This window comes from Heteronotia binoei, chromosome 12 (assembly GCF_032191835.1).
Source record: "Heteronotia binoei isolate CCM8104 ecotype False Entrance Well chromosome 12, APGP_CSIRO_Hbin_v1, whole genome shotgun sequence".
NCBI lineage: Eukaryota > Metazoa > Chordata > Lepidosauria > Squamata > Gekkonidae > Heteronotia > Heteronotia binoei.
In genome coordinates this window covers 10,707,622-10,726,950 of record NC_083234.1, presented here as the reverse complement: position 1 = coordinate 10,726,950, position 19,329 = coordinate 10,707,622, and the positions used below count along the sequence as shown (strand labels likewise).

The following is a 19,329-nucleotide window of genomic DNA, read 5'->3' as shown; positions in this document are numbered from 1 at the left end:
AGCTCTGCATTTAGAAGAAGAAGATATTGGATTTATATCCCACCCTCCTCTCCGAAGAGTCTCAGAGCAGTCACAATCTCCTTTCCCTTCCTCCCCCACAACAGACACCCTGTGAGGTGGGTGGGGCTGGAGAGGGCTCTCACAGCAGCTGCCCTTTCAAGGACAACCTCTGCCAGAGCTATGGCAGACCCAAGGCCATTCCAGCAGCTGCAAGTGGAGGAGTGGGGAATCAAACCCGGTTCTCCCAGATAAGAGTCCGCACACTTAACCACTACACCAAACTGTCCAGTAGAGCCAGTAGACCCCTGAAGTTCAGTTAATGAGGGACTAATAAAAAAAGGGCAGGCTTTGGCCTCCACGCCCTTCCAGGGAGTTTATATATTGACTTCATTTATACTGAGACCAATTTCCCACTCGCCTTACGCCACTCTCACGCTCCTCTTCTCAGTAGGGCTTCCTTCCGATTTCACACACTCTGCCCCGGGGCTGCAGCAAGCATTGACGTTTTCGCGCAGCAAACCAAAACTGGTTTTTAGAGGTTTCTGTTTGCTGCACGAAAAAGCCAACGATAGCTGCAGCCGCAGGGCAAATAGTGTGAAATCAGAAGGAAGCCCCGCTGAGAAAAGGAGCACAAGAGCGGTGTAAAGTGAGTGGGAAATCGGTCTGAGACTTTTCCCCCAATGGGGATCCAAAGTGGCTTCCATCCACGATTTTATCATCACAACAACCCTGCGAGATGGGCTGAGCTGAGAGGGCGCAAGTGGCCCAAAGTCAGCCAGTGAGCTTCCATGGCAGAGTGGGGATTCAAAACTGTGTTCTCCAGATCCTAATCTGATGCTCTAACCGCTACACCACACTGCCTGTCTAGGGGAGGGGAATCTCTGGTCACTATCCTGCTTGTGCGCCTTTCAGGGCATCTGATTGGCCATTGCAGGAAACAGGATACTGACACAGATGAACAGTCGGTCTGATCTTAGCAGGCTTTTCTCAAGGACCAAGGCAGTCCAGAGTGGATCATGATGGTCCAGCATTCTCAGTTCACTTCCATCCATCCATCCTTTCTCTTCCGCTCTTTCCATCCGTCCCTTCTGCAATCCCTATGGCCAATTGCCTTCTCCGTTCCTGTCTTCTCCTTTTTCTCCCCAACCTGCCTGTTGGCCTTCCTTTCTCCTCTGGTATCCCCCTGCCCTTCCTGACTCTCTCCCATTCTGCATTCCTCTTGCAGATGAGCCAGAAGTGAAGATCGATGGTTTCGATGGCAACTGGTACCTCAACCGGAAGGATGTCAAGCTGACGTGCATCTCAGATGCCAACCCTCCAGCCACCCAATACCAATGGAGGCTGTAAGTCCCGGCACACCTCACCCTTGTCTTGAGCTGCAGATTGCCTGCAGTCCTGGTTGGAAAATCATCCTTGAATGGGAACAGTAAGGCCCGGGGGAAGGCTCTGGATGCTGGTGGTAGCCCATGATAGAAGTAGAACTCATTGGATTTATATCCTGCCCGATACTCTGAATCTCAGAGTCTCAAAGTGGTCACAATCTCCTCTGCCTCCCCCGCCCCACAACAGACACCCATGAGATAGGTGGGTTTAAGAGAGCTCTTACAGCAGCTGCTCTTTCAAGGACAACTCCTACAAGAGCTCTGGCTGACCCAAGGCCATTCCAGCAGCCGCAAGTGGAGGAGTGGGGAATCAAACCCGGTTCTCCCAGATAAAAGAACGATGGCTGACCCAAGGCCATTCCAGCAGCCGCAAGTGGAGGAGTGGGGAATCAAACCCGGTTCTCCCAGATAAGAGAGCTCTGGCTGACCCAAGGCCATTCCAGCAGCCGCAAGTGGAGGAGTGGGGAATCAAACCCGGTTCTCCCAGATAAGAGAGCTATGGCTGACCCAAGGCCATTCCAGCATCTGCAAGTGGTGGAGTGAGGAATCAAACCCGGTTCTCCCAGATAAGAGTCCGCAAACTTAACCACTACACCAAACTGGCCTCCAAAACTTGGATGACTGAGGATTGGTTCTTAGTAACTTGGGACTGGTCCAAACCATTGTGTATGCATAAGGTCTCAAGTTCAGTTTCTTATAGTTAGAAGGTAATGGAAAGTGACATCAAATTGCAGACTTATGGTGTCCCGTGGGGTTTTCAAGGCCAAAGACAAGAGGTGGTTTGTTATTGTCTTCCTCTGCATCAAGTTGTAGATGACTTATGTTATCCTGTGGGGTTTTCAAGGCAAGAAACGAACAGAGGTGGTTTGACATTGTCTTCCTCTGCATTGAGTTGTAGATGACTTATGGTGTCCCGTGGGGTTTTCAAGGCAAGAGATGAGCAAAGGCAGTTTCTTCCTCTGCATCAAGTTGTACATGACTTATGGTGTCTCATGGGGTTTTCAAGGCAAGAGACGAGCAGAGGCAGTTTGACATTGTCTTCCTCTGCATCAAGTTGTAGATGACTTACGTTGTCCCATGGGGTTTTTCAAGGCAAGAAATGAGCAAAGATGGTTTGACATTGCCTTCCTCTGCAAAGCAACCCCAGACTTACTTGATGGTCTTCCCATCCAAGTACTAACCAGGGCCAATCCTGCTTAGATTCCAAGATCTAAAGAGATCAGGCTAGCCTGGGCCATCCAAGGCAAGGCAAGAGATATTCAGAGGTGGTTGGCCGTGGCCTGCCTCTACATAACAACCCTGGGCTTCCTTGGTGGTCTCCATCCAAATACTAACCAGGACCAACTCTGCTTAGCTTCTCATAACTGACAAGATCAAGCTAATCTGAGCCATCCAAGTCAAGAGACCCAACAGAGATGGCTTGCCATTGCCTCTCTCTGCTAGTGAGCCTGGACTTCCTTAGTGGTCTCCACATACTAACCAGGGCTGACTCTGCTTAGCTTCTGAGATCTGACCAGATCAGACTAGCCTTGAAAAGGCCTTTCTCTGCCAGAATCGAGAGCTTTGAGCTTAGATCAAGACGGGGAGCCATGTGAGTCTGTCTGTAGCAGTAGAAAAGAGCAAGAGTCCAGTAGCTCCTGAAAGACTAACACGCTTTGTGGTAGGCTACAACTTGTTGTGAGTCGCTGCTCGCTTCTCCAGATAAGGCGAGCAAAGGCGTGAGCAGTGACTTACAAAAGCCCATACCCTGCCACAAATGTTGTTAGTCTTTAAGGTGTGACTGAAGCATTGACCTCGATACCCCCCGATGGGGTGACACAGTGTAAGGCAGCTTTGTGTGTTTGTACACTCTCAGGCATCACCAGAGCTCACTTTGCAACAGGAACCAGTGTTCCCTCTAAAGCAGAGTTAGCGTGAGCTAGCTCACAGATTTTTAGCCTCCGGCTCACAGGTTTTTGTCTTCTCTCAGGAAAAAATGACCCCAGAGCACACAAATCGATGCAGTCGCTCACAACTTTGATGCCAGTAGCTCACAAAGTAGCATTTTTGCTCACAAGACTTAGCAGCTTAGAGGGAACATTGGCAGGAACTCCTTTGCATATTAGGCCACACACCCCTGATGTAGCCAATCCTCCAAGAGCTTACAGGGCTCTTAGTGCAGGGCCTGCTGTAAGCTCCTGGAGGATTGGCTACATCAGAGTGTGTGGCCAAATATGCAAAGGAGCTCCTGCTGCAAAGCGAGCCCTTGGCATCACTGCTATAAGAAACTCAGAGTAGATCTGGGGAATTGTCTTCCTCTGCCTACATCACTGGCCAATCAGAGGAGGCAGCAGTGAGCTAGAGGGAACAGTGGCCTCCTTCTGTATAGGGCAGCTTTGTCTGTTTTCTCCTTGAAAGACATGCCTCCTCCTCCTCCGGCTAATTTAACAACCGGATTCTGTGTTGAGAACACTGTTTTCCACCCCGGTGAACATCCCCCCCATTGGCCCTCCCAAGGCTGCAAAGTGTGTGTGTGTGTGTGTCTTTGTGTGTGTGTCTGTGTGCTTGTGCGCTTCCAGGCAGACAGATTTGATCAGCAGCCGGTGACTCACAAGCTGAATCACCTGGGACGACCCACACAGAATTTTGGAGTGCGCGCATGCGACCCAATTCAAGGGAACAGCAGGTGGGGAGGGCAAGGTGTGCCTAGACTGTACCACTTCAGATGGCAAGCTGGGACTCATCACACTGGATATCCCTGCAGAAAACTAGAGATTCCTTGCCAGTAGAAAACTAGAAGTCAGAGTGAAAGGTCTCAGCATCGCTTCTCCCTGCCATGCCAGGCTTTGGGGTTTGTTCTTTTAATGCACAAGGATTCGATTTGTTGTGCTGGTGGGATGTTGCCTGTCATGAGCCCCTGGAGCTGTTGAAACCAGACTCCAGTTGACCACTTGCTGCTTGTAGGCGTCAGGAACAATACGAGACCATCTTGTGGGAGGGGCCATGGCTCAGCGGAAGGGCATCTGCTTTGCATGGAGAAGGTCTCCGGTTCAATTCCTGCCATCTCCGGTTAAAAGGATCAGGTAGGAGGTGATGTGAAAGACTTCTACCTGAGACTTTGGAGAGCTGCTGCCAGTCTGGGCAGATGAGGGACGGCCAAACTTGTTTTATGTAAGAGCCATATAGGATAAATATCAGATGTTTGAGAGCTGAAAGACATGAACATCAGCTGTTGGAAGGAAGGAAGGAAGGAAGGAAGGAAGGAAGGAAGGAAGGAAGGAAGGAAGGAAGGAAGGAAGGAAGGAAGGAAGGAAGGAAGGAAGGAAGGAAGGAAGGAAGGAATCATAGAATTGGAAGGAAGGAGGAAGGAAGGAAGGGGGGAGGAGGAAGAAGGAAGGAAAATAGATGAGGGAGGGGAGGGAGAGAGAGGTGGAAATAAAGCAACTTTAACTTGAAATGTGTTCTCCAAGCTGCTGATTGGCTTGGCTTGGCGAAATAATTTAAAGAGACAAATGCCTTCTCCAAGGCAGCTGACAGGGTGGTGGGGGCTTCAAGAGCCACACAATATGTGTGAAAGAGCCACATGTGGCTCCCAAATTTGGCTACCTCTGGGGTAGAATATAATGATCTCAATGGGCCAAAGATAGCTTCATGTGATGCAGGCAGAAGGAGTCCAGAATACTCTCCTGTGTGTGCTACGGAGAATGGGCTTACAGGATTGTCAGGTTCTCTGGCCCAGAAGGTGGGTGAGCACTTTGGGGCGAGTTCCATATAGCTTCAGGGAAGGCAGGTGATAGGAGGACAGCCCGGACAGCAGATTGGCCCTGTGGGTGTCACCTGACATCCCAGTCCAGGAGGACTGTAAGCTCCTGTGTGGACGTCTGAACGGCAGGAATTTCCTTTCTTTCCCTCTGTCTGACCACTCTCTGGATGACCGGTGGGCCACAGACCATAATTGCAGAATCAATGTTGTAGCTGGAAGTCGATGCGTCTTCCTTGCCTCTGGAGAATCTCATTTCCACTCTTTGCAGGAAGCGATTCCGCACTCCGAGGATTCCAGCTTCTTGCTAAGTGGGCTGAAAGGCGTCAGGGCATAAGCCGGGGCCACTGGGGAGAGAAGGATAAGCGCAGATGGAACCTGGGGTGGGTCTCTTACACGGCTTATTTTTAAATTTGCACGGCCTGATTGAAAAAAAAAAATCACACCATCAGATAACTTGTGATTCATCCAAGCATTGCCAGTGGGGAAATCGGCCTGACAATGATGTTCTGGGGACTTTTCGCTCTCATATCTGCGTTCCAGATCAAACCTGCTCGGTTTGCAAAAGAGAAAGTGGAGGGTGGTTGTTTGGGGGGGGGGGGGTTGTTCCCTTGTTATCCTCCTGGCGCTGGAAATTCGACCCGCAGCTCAAAGGACTTGCATTTTTGCTTCCCTGAAAGAGGAGAGAACACGAGACTGTGCGGATTGAAGGCATGCCGTTTTGGTCTTCTGTTGCATTGTGGCGATTGAATTCCAGGGGTTTTTTTTGTTTTGTTTTTTGCCTCTTCTGTTGAATAATCACGATTGAATTCCAGTTCAGGCATCGAGCTAAAGGATAGCATTATGCCGAGGAAGTCGTGGAGGAATGCCCGGTGTAATTATGTGGGTGCCTACCTGTGTGGCGAGTGACCTCTTCCTCCTGATCTTGGAACAAAAATCTCCCTGTGGCCAACAATGCTCTGCCCCTTCGGCAAAATGACTCTCTTCCGGACCGTCCCAGTTGGCAAGACACTTGAGCCTGAACTGGCACCGCGTCTCCAGTTTCCGTTTGGCATGGAAGCCCCTTAAACCGTTTGGACTATAACTTAAGTCTGCCGTTTCAACAAAGAGATGCACCAATATCCCATTGACGGATTCTTTTCCCCCTCCTGAAGAGGATATCTGGTTTGATAGCTTTGCACTCTGATTTTTCTTTCTTTCTTTTCTGAGCTATGTCGATGTCTCCGAGCTGCTTCAGTATCTCTGCGAGTGAATCTACAAGTGTTTTGAGAGAGAAAGAGAGAGAGAAGGAGAGAGACTCTGCATTTGTGAAAAAGAAGCAAGAGTCCTCCGGCTCTTGTCCATTGCAATGTGCAATTCCGGGATTTCTTGCAAGCCTCTAGCAAGGACATGGACGCAACCATTCTACAGAGAGGCTGGATGGGAGCCTTTGTTCAGCCCAGGGAGTAGCATTCCCCCCCCCTTTCATTTCTCTGTCTCAACATCCTTTGGTGTGTGTGTCTTGGAACCTGTTTCGCACCCGTCTCCTCCACATCCCATTTAAGTCCACAGCGCCTCCCGCGTTTTGTTCCAAGACCCTTCAGGTGACTGGCTAGGAGCTTCTCCACCAGATCTGGAAACATCTTTTCCATTTCCCCCCCTCCCATTTTATGTGGAACAACCCACCTGTTGAGCAATTCCAGAAAATGTGGATGCTTTCATTTTGATCGATCCGTAATTATTCAGCTTGGGGGGGGGGGTTTGCACTGGTGGGGGGGGGACTTTTTCCCCAGCCAACCTTTTCACTACTGGGATTCATTCTTGAACCGTGTGAACAAAGGGGAGCCCCTCTAAGCATGCAAAGAGTTCCTTCTTGCTATTGCACAAATTCCTTGCTGTTGCACAAATTCCTTGCTATTGCACAACTATTCATCTGGCCTTTGAGAGAGTGGCTAGCATGTGAAAGGGGGGAGTCTTTTAGCCGACCTGGGACCCCTCTGACTTCCCTTTCACAAGAGCAACCCTTTGAATACTACATTCTGAGAAGGTGGTCAGTGGGATACGAGATGTTTCACCGTGAACATTTCACGTTTGGTGCCATTGGACGCCATGTGTCACGCTTGCTCCATGCCCTTGAGCATAGCCCCTGATTTACAGCCCTGCGTGAAGAACTCGGTTGGCCGTAAATTCGGCCACATCAGGACACGCTGCTCAGCAGCATTGTGGAGAGTCGGAGCCTTTTCTCTCCCAGGGTTCCTGGAGGCTGTGAATGGATTGCAGGATATTTTGGCGCTCTTCTGCAAGCAGCCAAGGAGGCATACACGTCTCCCAGCGCTTGCCCTGTCCCCACTGACAGCCCCCTACATACACTGTCCCCACATAAACTCGCCCTGTGGAAGGCTCTGTGGCAGCAATCTGGGACGAACTCATTAGAAGGGAAGGAAGACGCTTAGGCAGAAGCCACGAGAAACCAGACGGGAGGGGGAAAACGTGTCAGCTTCTCTTTTCCTGCAGGCTTCTCTCCTTGCAAGATTCACAGGTGAATTGAGGTCTTTCGCTTGTGGTGGATATATTGAGCAAAGCGAAGGTAAAGGGAGGCAGAGGGGGTGCAGCAGAGGGAGAGGAGAGAAGGGGAGGAGCCACGAAAGGAGAGTGAGAAAAGGGAAGGAGGGAGGAATGATAGCCCCTGGTGAGAAACTCCAACTGGATCAGAACTCGGGGAGGCCCATTAGCAGGTACAAGGATCAGAAAGCGATGAGCATTGGTCTCCTTCCTTACTGATGCAACAAGCAAAATGTCTCTCCCTTCCTCACCTTGCTTGCTCGTTATGCACGCCGGCAAACCTTTCCAGATGACAAAGTGGCATAGTTTACTGTTAGGCCCAATCCAGCACTACATAATATGAAGGGAGGGGTTGTAGCTCAATGGTAAGGCATCTGCTTGGCTTGCAGAAGGTCCCAGCATCTCCAGTTAAAAGATGTGTCAATAAAAAAACAGTTTTGCCATGGCCTTGGAGATCTGCTGCCGGTCTGTGTAGACACTACTGATTTTGATGGGCCAATGGTCTGACTCGGTATAAACTAGCTTCATGTGTGTGTTTGGAGAGGGACTGTGGCTCAGTGGAAGAGCCTCTGTTTTGCATTCAGAAGGTCCCAGGTTTGATTCCTGACATCTCCAGCTATGGGCCAGGCAGGAGGTGATGTGAAGGACCTCCACCGGAGACCCTGGAGAGCTGCTGCCAGCCTGAGTAGACAATACGGATTATGAGGGACCAAAGGTCTGATACTGTGTAGTGTAGCTTTGTGTTTGTGCTCTCTCCTCTGCTCAGTCTGGTCCAGGGGCAACTTGGTGGTGGTAGGACGTTGTTGGCCAGGAAGCAAGTCGTTGAATGAGAGGTCAGTGAACTTCACAGATTGTTCCACGGGAGCAGGTGTTTCCTGTTTCTTGAGATGACTCCACAAACAAAGAGCCTGCTGATTCTACTGAGGAATTAAGAGTTTGTGCAGAACAGGCCTCCACCTGTAAATCAACCTGAGGGTCATAATAGTCGTTATTTACAGGGATGGTGTAGTGGTTTGGTGTAGAGCCAGTTTGGTGTAGTGGTTAAGTGTGTGGACTCTTATCTGGGAGAACCAGGTTTGATTCCCCACTCCTCCACTTGCAGCTGCTGGAACGGCCTTGGGTCAGCCATAGCACTTACAGAGCTGTCCTTGTGAGAGCCAGTTTGGTGTAGTGGTTAAGTGTGCGGACTCTTATCTGGGAGAACCAGGTTTGATTCCCCACTCCTCCATTTGCAGCTGCTGGAATGGCCTTGGGTCAGCCATAGCTCTGGCAGAGGTTGTCCTTGAAAGGGCAGCTGCTGGGAGAGCCCTCTCAGCCCCACCCACCTCACAGGGTGTCTGTTGTGGAGGGAGAAGATGTAGGAGATTGTAAGCCTCTCTGAGTCTCTGGTTCAGGGAGAAGGGTGGGGTATAAATCTGCAGTCTTCTTCTTCTAGCAGGAGCTCCTTTGCATATTAGGCCACACACCCGTGATGTAGCCAGTCCTCCCCAGAGCTTACGAGGCTCTTTTTTGTAAGCTCCAGGAGGATTGGCTACCTCAGGGGTGTGTGGCCAAATATGCAAAGGAGCTCCTGCTAGAATTCCACCTTTGGTTATTTATTTGACCTAATCGCTCAATCCCAGCTACTGTCAAACTCTGGCCGATGTACATCAGTTACTACAAAACAATACATCAATTTAAACCGATAGAACAATTGAAATCAAAAACATTTTGCAAACCCCTGTGGCGCCCTACTCTTTTCGTTCTTATTCCGGACTGTTGGGCACCGTGTTGGGGGGGGCGCCTCAGAGGAATGGAGGGTGAAGGTGTCAGCTAGGTAACCATCATTGTCCTCAGGGGCGGCCCTGCCCCTAGGCAAATTAGGAGGTTGCCTAGGGCGCTGGCTTTCTGGGGGGCCACCGGATGACTTGATGATGTTATCAGTGAGAGGTTAGCCTCGCTTAGGGTCCCTGACAGTCTTGGGCTGGCCCTGGCTGTCCTCAGTCAACAGTCTAATGGAATATCTCTGCCTCGGGCAGCGGTCTTTCACATCACCTACGTTAAGAATGGCAGCCAGAACTGGAGGAGGAAATGGACAATGGTGGAGGTGTACTGGGATTAGAAGGCGCCACCAAGGCTTTGGCAGCATGGCTCAGTCTTTGTCAGGCTGTGATTTACAACGATTGCAAGATAATAGCGGAAGGGCAAAGTGGAAGGGCTTCTAGCTCCAATTGTGAACCTTCTGATGACACCTGGATTTGGGGTTTTTTGGCCCCCGTGTGACACAGAGTGTTGGACTAGATGGGCCATTGGCCTGATCCAGTATGGCTTCTCTTATGCTCTTATGTGACCCAGAGTGTTGGACTGGATGGGCCATTGGCCTGATCCAGCACAGATTCTCTTATGTTCTTTTGTGACACAGAGTTTTGGACTGGATGGGCCATTGGCCTGATCCAACATGGCTTCTCTTATGCTCTTATGTGACACAGAGTGTTGGACTGGATGGGCCATTAGCCTGATCCAGCACAGATTCTCTTATGTTCTTTTGTGACACATAGTGTTGGACTGGATGGGCCATTGGCCTGATCCAACATGGCTTCTCTTATGCTCTTATGTGACACAGAGTGTTGGACTGGATGGGCCATTAGCCTGATCCAACATGGCTTCTCTTATGTGACACAGAGTGTTGGACTGGATGGGCCTTTGGCCTGATCCAACATGGCTTCTCTTCTGTTCTTATGTGACACATAGTGTTGGACTGGATGTTCCATTGGCCTGATCCAACATGGCTTCTCTTATGTGACACATAGTGTTGGACTGGATGTGCCATTGGCCTGATCCAACATGGCTTCTCTTCTGTTCTTATGTGACACAGAGCGTTGGACTGGATGGGCCATTGGCCTGATCCAACATGGCTTCTCTTCTGCTCTTAATAGGGCAAGCTTTTAAAATACCTGCTCACCTGCGGCGAGTGAAGGCTTTCTTCCAGACAACCAGGCTACAAAGTTGAATCTGTTTTCTTGTGGACTTTTGTCAAGTTTTTTTTTTTTTTTTGCAAGGATGGTGTTGGGTGCAGTCTCAGCACATCAGAACTTAGATCTGCATCCTCCCTTCTACGTCCCAGCATCCTCCTTGGACATTTCCCCTTTTCTTTTTCAGCAGCGCCTTCACTTGATTAATGGAATTGGCTTGACTCTGCTCGAGTTACAACTATTTGTATTATCTTTCGGTCATCGCCAAAAAGAGAAAGGCTTTTTTATGCACTAACCAAAACGATAATTATTTCCCGCTACTTATCATTAATGACTTACAGAGAGTGCATTTTCTCAAGGAAGTAGAAAATGGCTTTTCACATTTAATTACAAAGGTGCCCTATGCGGAGTCGAAACACTGGTCCATTAGACGGGCACTGTCTCCATTGACCGGCTGCAGATTCCAAGATCTCAGACAGAGGCAGGTCTTCTCCAGTTTTGTAACTGAAGATCCTTCTCACTGGAGGGGCCAGGGTTTTGGGGCTGTGATGCTCTGTATTCTTGTGCTTGAGGGGGGCACAATGGAAGGGAATTGAAAACAAATCAGCCAGTATCATCATGCCCCTGTATAAATCGATGCTGCGGTCTCATTTGGAATGCTGTGTACAATTCTGGTCACCGCACCTCAAAAAGGATATTATAGCATTGGGAAAAGTCCAGAAAAGGGCAACTAGAAAGATTAAAGGTTTCGAACACTTTCCCGATGAAGGAAAGTTAAAACACTTGGGGCTCTTTAGCTTGGAGAAACGTCGACTGCGAGGATGACACGATAGAGGTTTACAAGATAATGCACGGGATGAAGAAAGCAGAGAAAGAAGTCCTTTTCTCCCTTTCTCACAATACGAGAACTCGTGGGCATTCAATGAAATTGCTGAGCAGTCGGGTTAAAACGGATAAAAGGAAATACTTCTTCACCCAAAGGGTGATTATCATGTGGAACTCACTGCCACAGGAGGTGGTGGCGGCTACAAGCATAGATGTTTTCAAGAGGCGATTGGATAAAAATATGGAGCAGAGGTCCATCAGTGGCCATTAGTCACAGTATATTATTGGAACTGTCTGGGGCAGTGGTGCTCTGTATTCTTGGTGCTTGGCGGGGAGGCAAAGTGGAAAGGCTTCTAGACCCACTTGCGAACCTTCTGATGGCACTTGGGTTTTTGTTTTTGTTTTTTGGCCACTGTGTGACACAAAACATAAGAACATAAGAGAAGCCATGTTGGATCAGGCCAATGGCCCATCCAGTCCAACACTCTGGGTCACACAGTGGCCAAGATCCAACATGGCTTCTCTTATGTTCTTATGTTTTGAACCTGAGCTTTTTATTCAGTTGCTTCAGCTTAAGTAATTGGACTACTTAGGGCTGCCAGCCTCCAGATGGGTCCTGGGGATTCCCTGGAACATCTCTTGCCTTGAAAACCTCATGAGGTAGAACTTCATGGAGGTCACCATGAAGATGATGATGATGATGATGATGATGATGATGATGATGATGATGATGATGATGATATCGGATTTATATCCCGCCCTATACTCTGAATCTCAGAGCAGTCACAATCTCCTTTATCTTCCCCCCCCCACACACACACAACAGACACCCTGTGAGGTAGGTGGGGCTGAAAGAGCTCTTAGAGCAGCTGCCCTTTCAAGGACAACCTCTGTGAGACCTATGGCTGACCCAAGGCCAATTCAGCAGGTGCATGTGGAGGATGGAGGAGTTGTCCTTGAAAGGGCAGCTGCTGTGAGAGCCCTCTCAGCCCCACCCACCTCACAGGGTGTCTGTTGTGGGGGGAGAACATATAGGAGATTGTAATCCGCTCTGAGTCCGATTCAGAGAGAAGGGCGGGGTATAAATCTGCAATTCTTCTTCTTCTTCACCCAGATAAGAGTCAGCACACTTAACCGCTACGCCAAACTGGCTCTCAGTTGTTTTGTGACTCAACCACAACCTTTGTTTATGATCCCTTATCATTGCCACTTGACCTGTCAGGACACATTATTGGAACAGATGGGTTTTAGCAAATATGCTGCATACTGATCGCATGAATTAAAAGCCCCAGCTCAGCAGAAGTTGGCCCCAGCAGCAGCTGGAAGATGTGTGGGGCAGAAAACTGACCACGGGAATGTCTCTGGTGCTTTATTTTCCTGTGGGAAATGTTCCCTTTCATAAAAATGCACCGATTCATAAAATTAATAACGAGTGGCTGCTATTGGCGAAAGACTATTTAGCAAGCTTGGTGGTTTTGAAGTTGTTGAACACATGAAAATGCAGTCTGGTGCTTGAGACCCTTGATCCATCAAGGTCGGTATTGTCTGCTCAGACTGGCAGTAGCTCTCCAGGGTCTTAGGCAAAAAGGTCTTTCATATCACCAGTTGCCTAGACCTTTCAGCTGGAGATGCCTGGGATTGAACCTGGGAACTTCAGCATGCCAAGCAGAGGTTCTACCACTGAACCACAGCCTCTGCCCACCCAGGAAAGAATGCTTTTCAAGGGACTACCCATAGGAATGGTGTAAATTATTGATTTGTGCTGTGTTTGTGTGTATCATAGCACCACATGTACCTATAATAATAATGCCGGTAAAAATCAATTTATGAATGAGCCTGGTTGACTGGGCTGTAGGGTTGCCAAACCCCAGGTGGGGGCAGGGGATCCCCTGGTTTGGAGGCCCTCCCCCTGCTTCAGGGTCATCAGAAAGCGGGAGGGGGGGAGGGAAATGTCTGCTGGGCACTTCATTATTCCCTATGTGGAGATTGATTCTCATAGGGTATAATGGGGAATTGATCTGGAGGTATCGGGGGCTCTGGGGGGGCTGTTTTCTGAGGTAGATGCACCAAATTTTCAGTATAGCATCTAGTGCCTCTCTCCAAAATACCCCCCAAGTTTCAAAACGATTGGACCAGGGGGTCCAATTCTATGAGCCCCAAAAGAATTTGCCCCTATTCTTCGTTATTTTCTTTGGAAGGAAGGCATTTATAAAGGTGTGCTGTCCCTTTAAATGTGATGGCCAGAACTCCATTGGAGTTCAATTATGCTTGTCACATCCTTGCTCCTGGTTCCACCCCCAATGTCTCCTGGCTCCACCCCCAAAGTCTCCTGGCTCCACCCCCAAAGTCCCCATATATTTCTTGAATTGGACTTCGCAACCCTACTGGGCTGATAAAATCAAAACTGACGCTGAAATTCTTTTTTTTTTATATGCCTCCGCTCGCTGGGTGGAAGGGATATTGTAACCAACCATCTGGTATGGAACAAACAGGAGGTGCAAGTAATTTCGGGGTCTCACGACCCCCCTGGATGATATTTAAATGATGCTGAAATAGACAAGTGGTCAACCACGTCTGCCACCCATCGGGGAGGGGGGCGTGCTAAAATTAGCGTGTGAACAGACTGCAGTGCCTTCAGGGTTTTTCTTAAGTTTAAGCAGTGTTAGGGACGCACATGGCGAATTGTCTTTAAATTTAACAAAGAGTTTACAAGCATCCCATAAAAGCCATGTCTGCACTCAAGCTTTGAATGTGCCTGAATAGAACATTTAAACCACACTTGATTTATTTCTCAGAGATATTTCAGTTCAAGTATTTGTTGCTAGCGTGATGTAAAAGTAGCATGGGGGTAACGTTAGGGTGGCCGGCTCCGGGTTGGGAAATACCTGGACGAATTAAACGCTACGGAGACTCCTAGGTAGTCAAAATCTTGGGGGGGCCTCTTGCAAATTATCGCAGAGTCAGACCACCCGCCTCCCCCCCATGGCCCCCACTGCAGCCTGCAGACCCCTTCTCAAAAGCCCCTTTGACAACACTCTCTCTCTCTCTCTTATGTTCTAATAGATAAAAATATGGAGCAGAGGTCCATCAGTGGCTATTAGCCACAGTGTGTGTGTATATATAACCTTTTTTGCCACTGTGTGACACAGAGTGTTGGACTGGATGAGCCATTGGCCTGATCCGACATGGCTTCTCTTATGTTCTTATGTGACACAGAATGTTGGACTGGAGGGGCCATTGGCCTGATCCAACATGGCTTCTCTTATGTTCTTATGTGACACAGAGTGTTGGACTGGATGGGCCAGTGGCCTGATCCAACAGGGCTTCTCTCATGTTCTTATGTGACACAGAGTGTTGGACTGGATGGGCCATTGGCCTGATCCAACATGGCTTCTCTTATGTTAACACTCTGGGGGAGAGGCAGAGAGAGGCAAACTTGCAACAATGCCAGCTGCAACGGCACCAGGCAAGTTGGGCAAAGAGTGGCTCAGTTGCTGGCTGTGTGTGCAGGCTCCGAGGGCTGCAAGCAGGGGAGAAACCAGGGGGAAAGCCAGCCTGGGGCCCCTAAAGGCGTGGGGGCCCATAGGCAAGTGCCTACTTGGCCTAATTGTTAATCCGGCCCTGTACCTGGAGATTTGAGCTTTAGGAACGTGGAGGTTTGGGATGAGGAGGCTTCAGTGGTTGTAATGCCATTATGTCCACCAGGGGTGGGATTCTAGCAGGAGCTCCTTTGCATATCAGGCCATGCCCCCTGATGTAGCCAATCCTCCAAGAGTTTGCAGGGCTGTTCTTACAGGGCCTACTGTAAGCTCTAGGAGGATTGGCTACATCAGGGAGCATGGCCTGATATGCAAAGGAGTCCCTGCTGCAAAACCCCCCTGCAAAATAAGAACATCAGAGAAGCCATGTTGGATCAGGCCGATGGCTCATCCAGTCCAACCCTCATTGTAACAAGTGGCCAAAAGAACCAGGTGCCATCAGGAGGTCCACCAGTGGGGCCAGAACTCCAAAAGTCCTCCCACTATTGCCCCCCCCAAGCACCAAGAATACAGAGCATCACTTGCCCCACAGAGTGTTCCAGCTATACCCTGTGGTTAATAGCCACTGATTGAGCTCTGCTCCAGATGTTTATCCAGTCCCCACTTGAAGCTGCCTATGCTTGTAGCTGCCACCACCTCCTGTGGAAGTGAATTCCACGTGTTAATCACTTTGGATGAAGAAGTACTTCCCTTTTATCCACTCTAACCCGACTGCTCAGCAATTTAATCTGTTTCTTCACACGAGCCATACCTAGTGACTTCTCAAAAAGCCAGAAAAATGGGATGGAGGAGAAGAGCCTGACGTGGTTTGTGAGCTTCTGGGAGCTTCGGTGTCTCAGGTGTGAGATATAGTCCACGTTTGTTCATTTAGGCAATTTACTCCTGCTGTTCTTCCTGAGCTTACCAAAATGCCTAAATATAATTTGAATAAACAGCAATTTAAACAAACAAAATGCAATTTAAATAAACCCAAGAAAGGAAATAAAACATGCGGGTGAAAAGACACAGCAGCCTCCTGTGTGAGTTCTCAGTCCCCTGGAGTTTCTCACGCAAGGGCCACGGGCTGGGAGCCAGGAACTCTTCGGCCCTTGTCTTTGGCTTCCACCTCTGACTGCGCCCAGGTGCTTATGCCTGCAGACAGGATGGAGACAGGAGCGCAACTAGATGTTACGCAGCTGGGAATATTGTAGCGATCAGCTTGGCTGCAAGCCACTGCTTTATGCAAACACCTTCATTTGCATAAATTCAGGTTGCGTAATTCAGATTTTCCAAGCGCAGAATTCAGTTTCCCATACACACACACACCCTTCCCCCTCAAGCTACAAGGTGCTTGTCATTCTTGAGGCAAGAAGGGGGCAAGCGATGCTTAGAGGTAGAGCATTTATGTTTTATTCCAGAGGTCATGTGTTCAAGCCAGTTCGGTGTAGTGGTTAAGTGCGCGGACTCTTATCTGGGAGAACCGGGTTTGATTCCCCACTCCTCCACTTGCACCTGCTGGAATGGCTTTGGGTCAGCCATAGCTCTCATAGGAGTTGTCCTTGAAAGGGCAGCTGCTTATAAGCACTCTCAGCCCCACCTACCTCACAGGGTGTCTGTTGCAGGGGGAGAAGATATAAGTTGTAAGCCGCTCTGAGTCTCTGATTCAGAGAGAAGGGCAGGGTATAAATCTGCAGTCTTCTTCTCCTCTTCCAGTTGAAGGATCTCAGTCACCCGCTCAGTTTTGCCTAAAGCAAAAGTCATCACAAAAGTTCAAAGCCATCTGGTGTATTGCAAATCCATCCTGTCAAATCTCAGTGTTCCAACATGAATTGCCTCAGTTTAAAGGATCTCATATTAACACACGAGGCTGCCTTCTACTGAATCAGACCCCTGGTCTATCAGGACCAGTATTGTCTACTCAAACTGGCAGCAGCTCTCCAGGGTCTCAGGCGGAGGTCTTTCTCATCACGCCTGGTCCTTTTAACTGGAGATGCTGGGGATTGAACCTGCGACCTTCTGCATGCCAAACGGAGGCTCTGCCACTGAGCCACAGTCCCCCTCCTTAGCTCTCCAGGGTCTCAGGCAGAGGTCTTTCCCATCACCTGCCGCCTGGTCCTTTGAACTGGAGGTGGTGGGGATTGAACCTGGGACCTTCTGCATGCCAAACAGAGGCTCTGCCACTGAGCCATGGCTCCTCCTCCTGGCTCTCCAGGGTCTCAGGCTGAGGTCTTTCCCATCACCTGCCGCCTGGTCCTTTTAACTGGAGATGCCGGGGATTGAATCTGGGACCTTCTGCATGCCAAGCAGAGGTTCTTCCACTAAGTTACAGCCCTTCCCTTATGTTATGACTGGTGGTGGGAATCTGTTCTCTGTCTGAAACTGTGGGGAGCTGTGACCAGTCTCAGGAAACTGCTGAGATGGACCAGTGGTCAGACCTGGTACTTACCTTGAATTAATACCAACAGATTCATTTGCTTCAATGTGGATCTGCTCCGGTCACATCAACAAGTGGAGGGGGGATCCAATTGAAAGTGCAAACACTCAGACCTCCGCCACACATGCACAAACACTTACCTACTCTAGTCCATTCCTCACTCCCTTGAGGCTAACACCAGTTGACTCTCTTCCAGCGTTAGAGCCAGGTTACCAACCTCCAGGTGCAGTCCTGGAGTTACTGTGTGCAATACCCTGTGCAAGCACCAGTCATTTCCGACTCTGGGGTGACGTCGCATTATGACGTTTTCACGGCAGACTTTTTACGGGGTGGTTTGCCATGGCCTTCCCCAGTCGTCTACACTTTCCCCTCACCAAGCTGGGTACTCATTTGACCAACCATGGAAGACTGAGTCAGCCTTGAGCTGGCTACCTGAACCCAGCATTCACCGGGATCAACCTCAGGTCATGAGCAGAGAGCTCAGACTGCAGTACTGCAGCCTTACCACTCTGCGCCACGGGGCTCTTCCTGGAATTACTAGTACTGATCTCCGAAACACAGAGATCAGTCTCCCTGGAGCAAACATGCTTTGGAGGGTGGGTTGTATGGCAGTACATCTCGCTGAGGTTCCTTTCTCCATTGACTGAGGCTCCTCTCTTGGGGAGGAAGGGGGGGAGGCAGAGCCTGTTTTTTCCGGGTTCTCTCAATCGCACAGCAGAGCTACTGAGCCAAGCCTCTTTTCCTTCTGTTGACTAAGGTTCCTCCCCCTCCTGGACCCCTGGGGAAGGAAGGAAAGAGCCAGAGCTTCCTTTGCCCTGTTCCCTGGATCCCATGGGAGAAATACAAAGAAAGCACCCTTAAGACCAATGAGTGCTAATGTTTTAAGTATGTTTTAGGTTTTTAAAAAACTATTGTTTGATTGTGGGTTTTTTTTGTGCCCTTTATAGAATTTATATCTCTTCTACCTAATCATAAATAGATACACACATGGCCTGGCCTGACATGGCTCGGCCCAACCCGATATGGCCCGGCCCAACAAGGTCTCATTTATGTCAGATGTGGCCCTCATAACAAACGAGTTTGACACCCCTGCACTAAACAATGCCCCTTCAATCCACTTTCCACCTGGATTTTACAGTGTAAACTGGCACAATCCAGCTGGAAAGTGCATCGAAAGCGGATCGAAAGGGCATTATTTAATGTGACCACAGCCTGACACCCCTTCAGGTAGTGAAGTGTGGGATCTGACAAAAGGAGCTTTGATTCTTGAACGTTTATACCCTGAGTCTCTTGCGGGTCTCTGAGGTGCGCCTAGACTCAGGCGTGAACGTTCTGTAGACCACCCCGGCTGCTCTCTGCAACTTAGGCCCTAACTGTGTGGTTTCCCTCTGGTGGCAGATTGAATGGGTCGCTCCCCGACAACGTGGAGGTCCAGAACAGCACGTTGTTCTTCAAAGGCCCGGTCACCTACAGCCTGGCGGGGACGTACGTCTGCGAGGCCACCAACACGATCGGCACGCGGTCCGGCCTGGTGGAAGTCAATGTCACAGGTAGGAATCGAAACGCGGCTGGAGAGTTTGCAGGGCGAGCTTAGCGAAGCGGCGCACCATTGTTTGCTGTCTCCCTGTGTCCTGCTGGGCCTCTCCTTCCTTATGGAGTGAAACCAGGGTGTGTTGGGAGGGGCGGACGGGGAAGGGACTTGGTTGATAACCTTCTACTATGTTCTAAAGGGCATTGTTCTGTTCCACCGGGGGCTTTTTCCTTTCTTGCGCTTTCTTCCTTCTGCTTGCAAAAAAATTCTGTTCCATTCTGCTTCCCCTTGTTTTCCTTTCCACATCTGGTTCAGAGCGAGATGCAAAAACTGTGTTAATCTGGCCTGTGCATAGAGAGGGAAGGGGCAGAGGAAATGGCCAAAGGCAAGGCAATAAGTGACCTCCCA

General features: G+C 49.5%; 1 protein-coding gene across 5 annotated transcripts in view; it reads left to right on the top strand.

Moving 5' to 3' along the window:
- NECTIN1 (nectin cell adhesion molecule 1) overlaps positions 1-19,329 on the top strand; it is a 386,901-nt gene that overhangs the window by 208,016 nt on the left and 159,556 nt on the right. For all 5 annotated transcript variants that reach the window (XM_060251178.1, XM_060251182.1, XM_060251179.1 and 2 more), the window contains exons 4-5: positions 1,226-1,343; positions 18,789-18,940. In XM_060251178.1, coding sequence (XP_060107161.1) covers positions 1,226-1,343; positions 18,789-18,940 — 270 coding nt within the window. The remainder of the gene's footprint in view (positions 1-1,225; positions 1,344-18,788; positions 18,941-19,329) is intronic.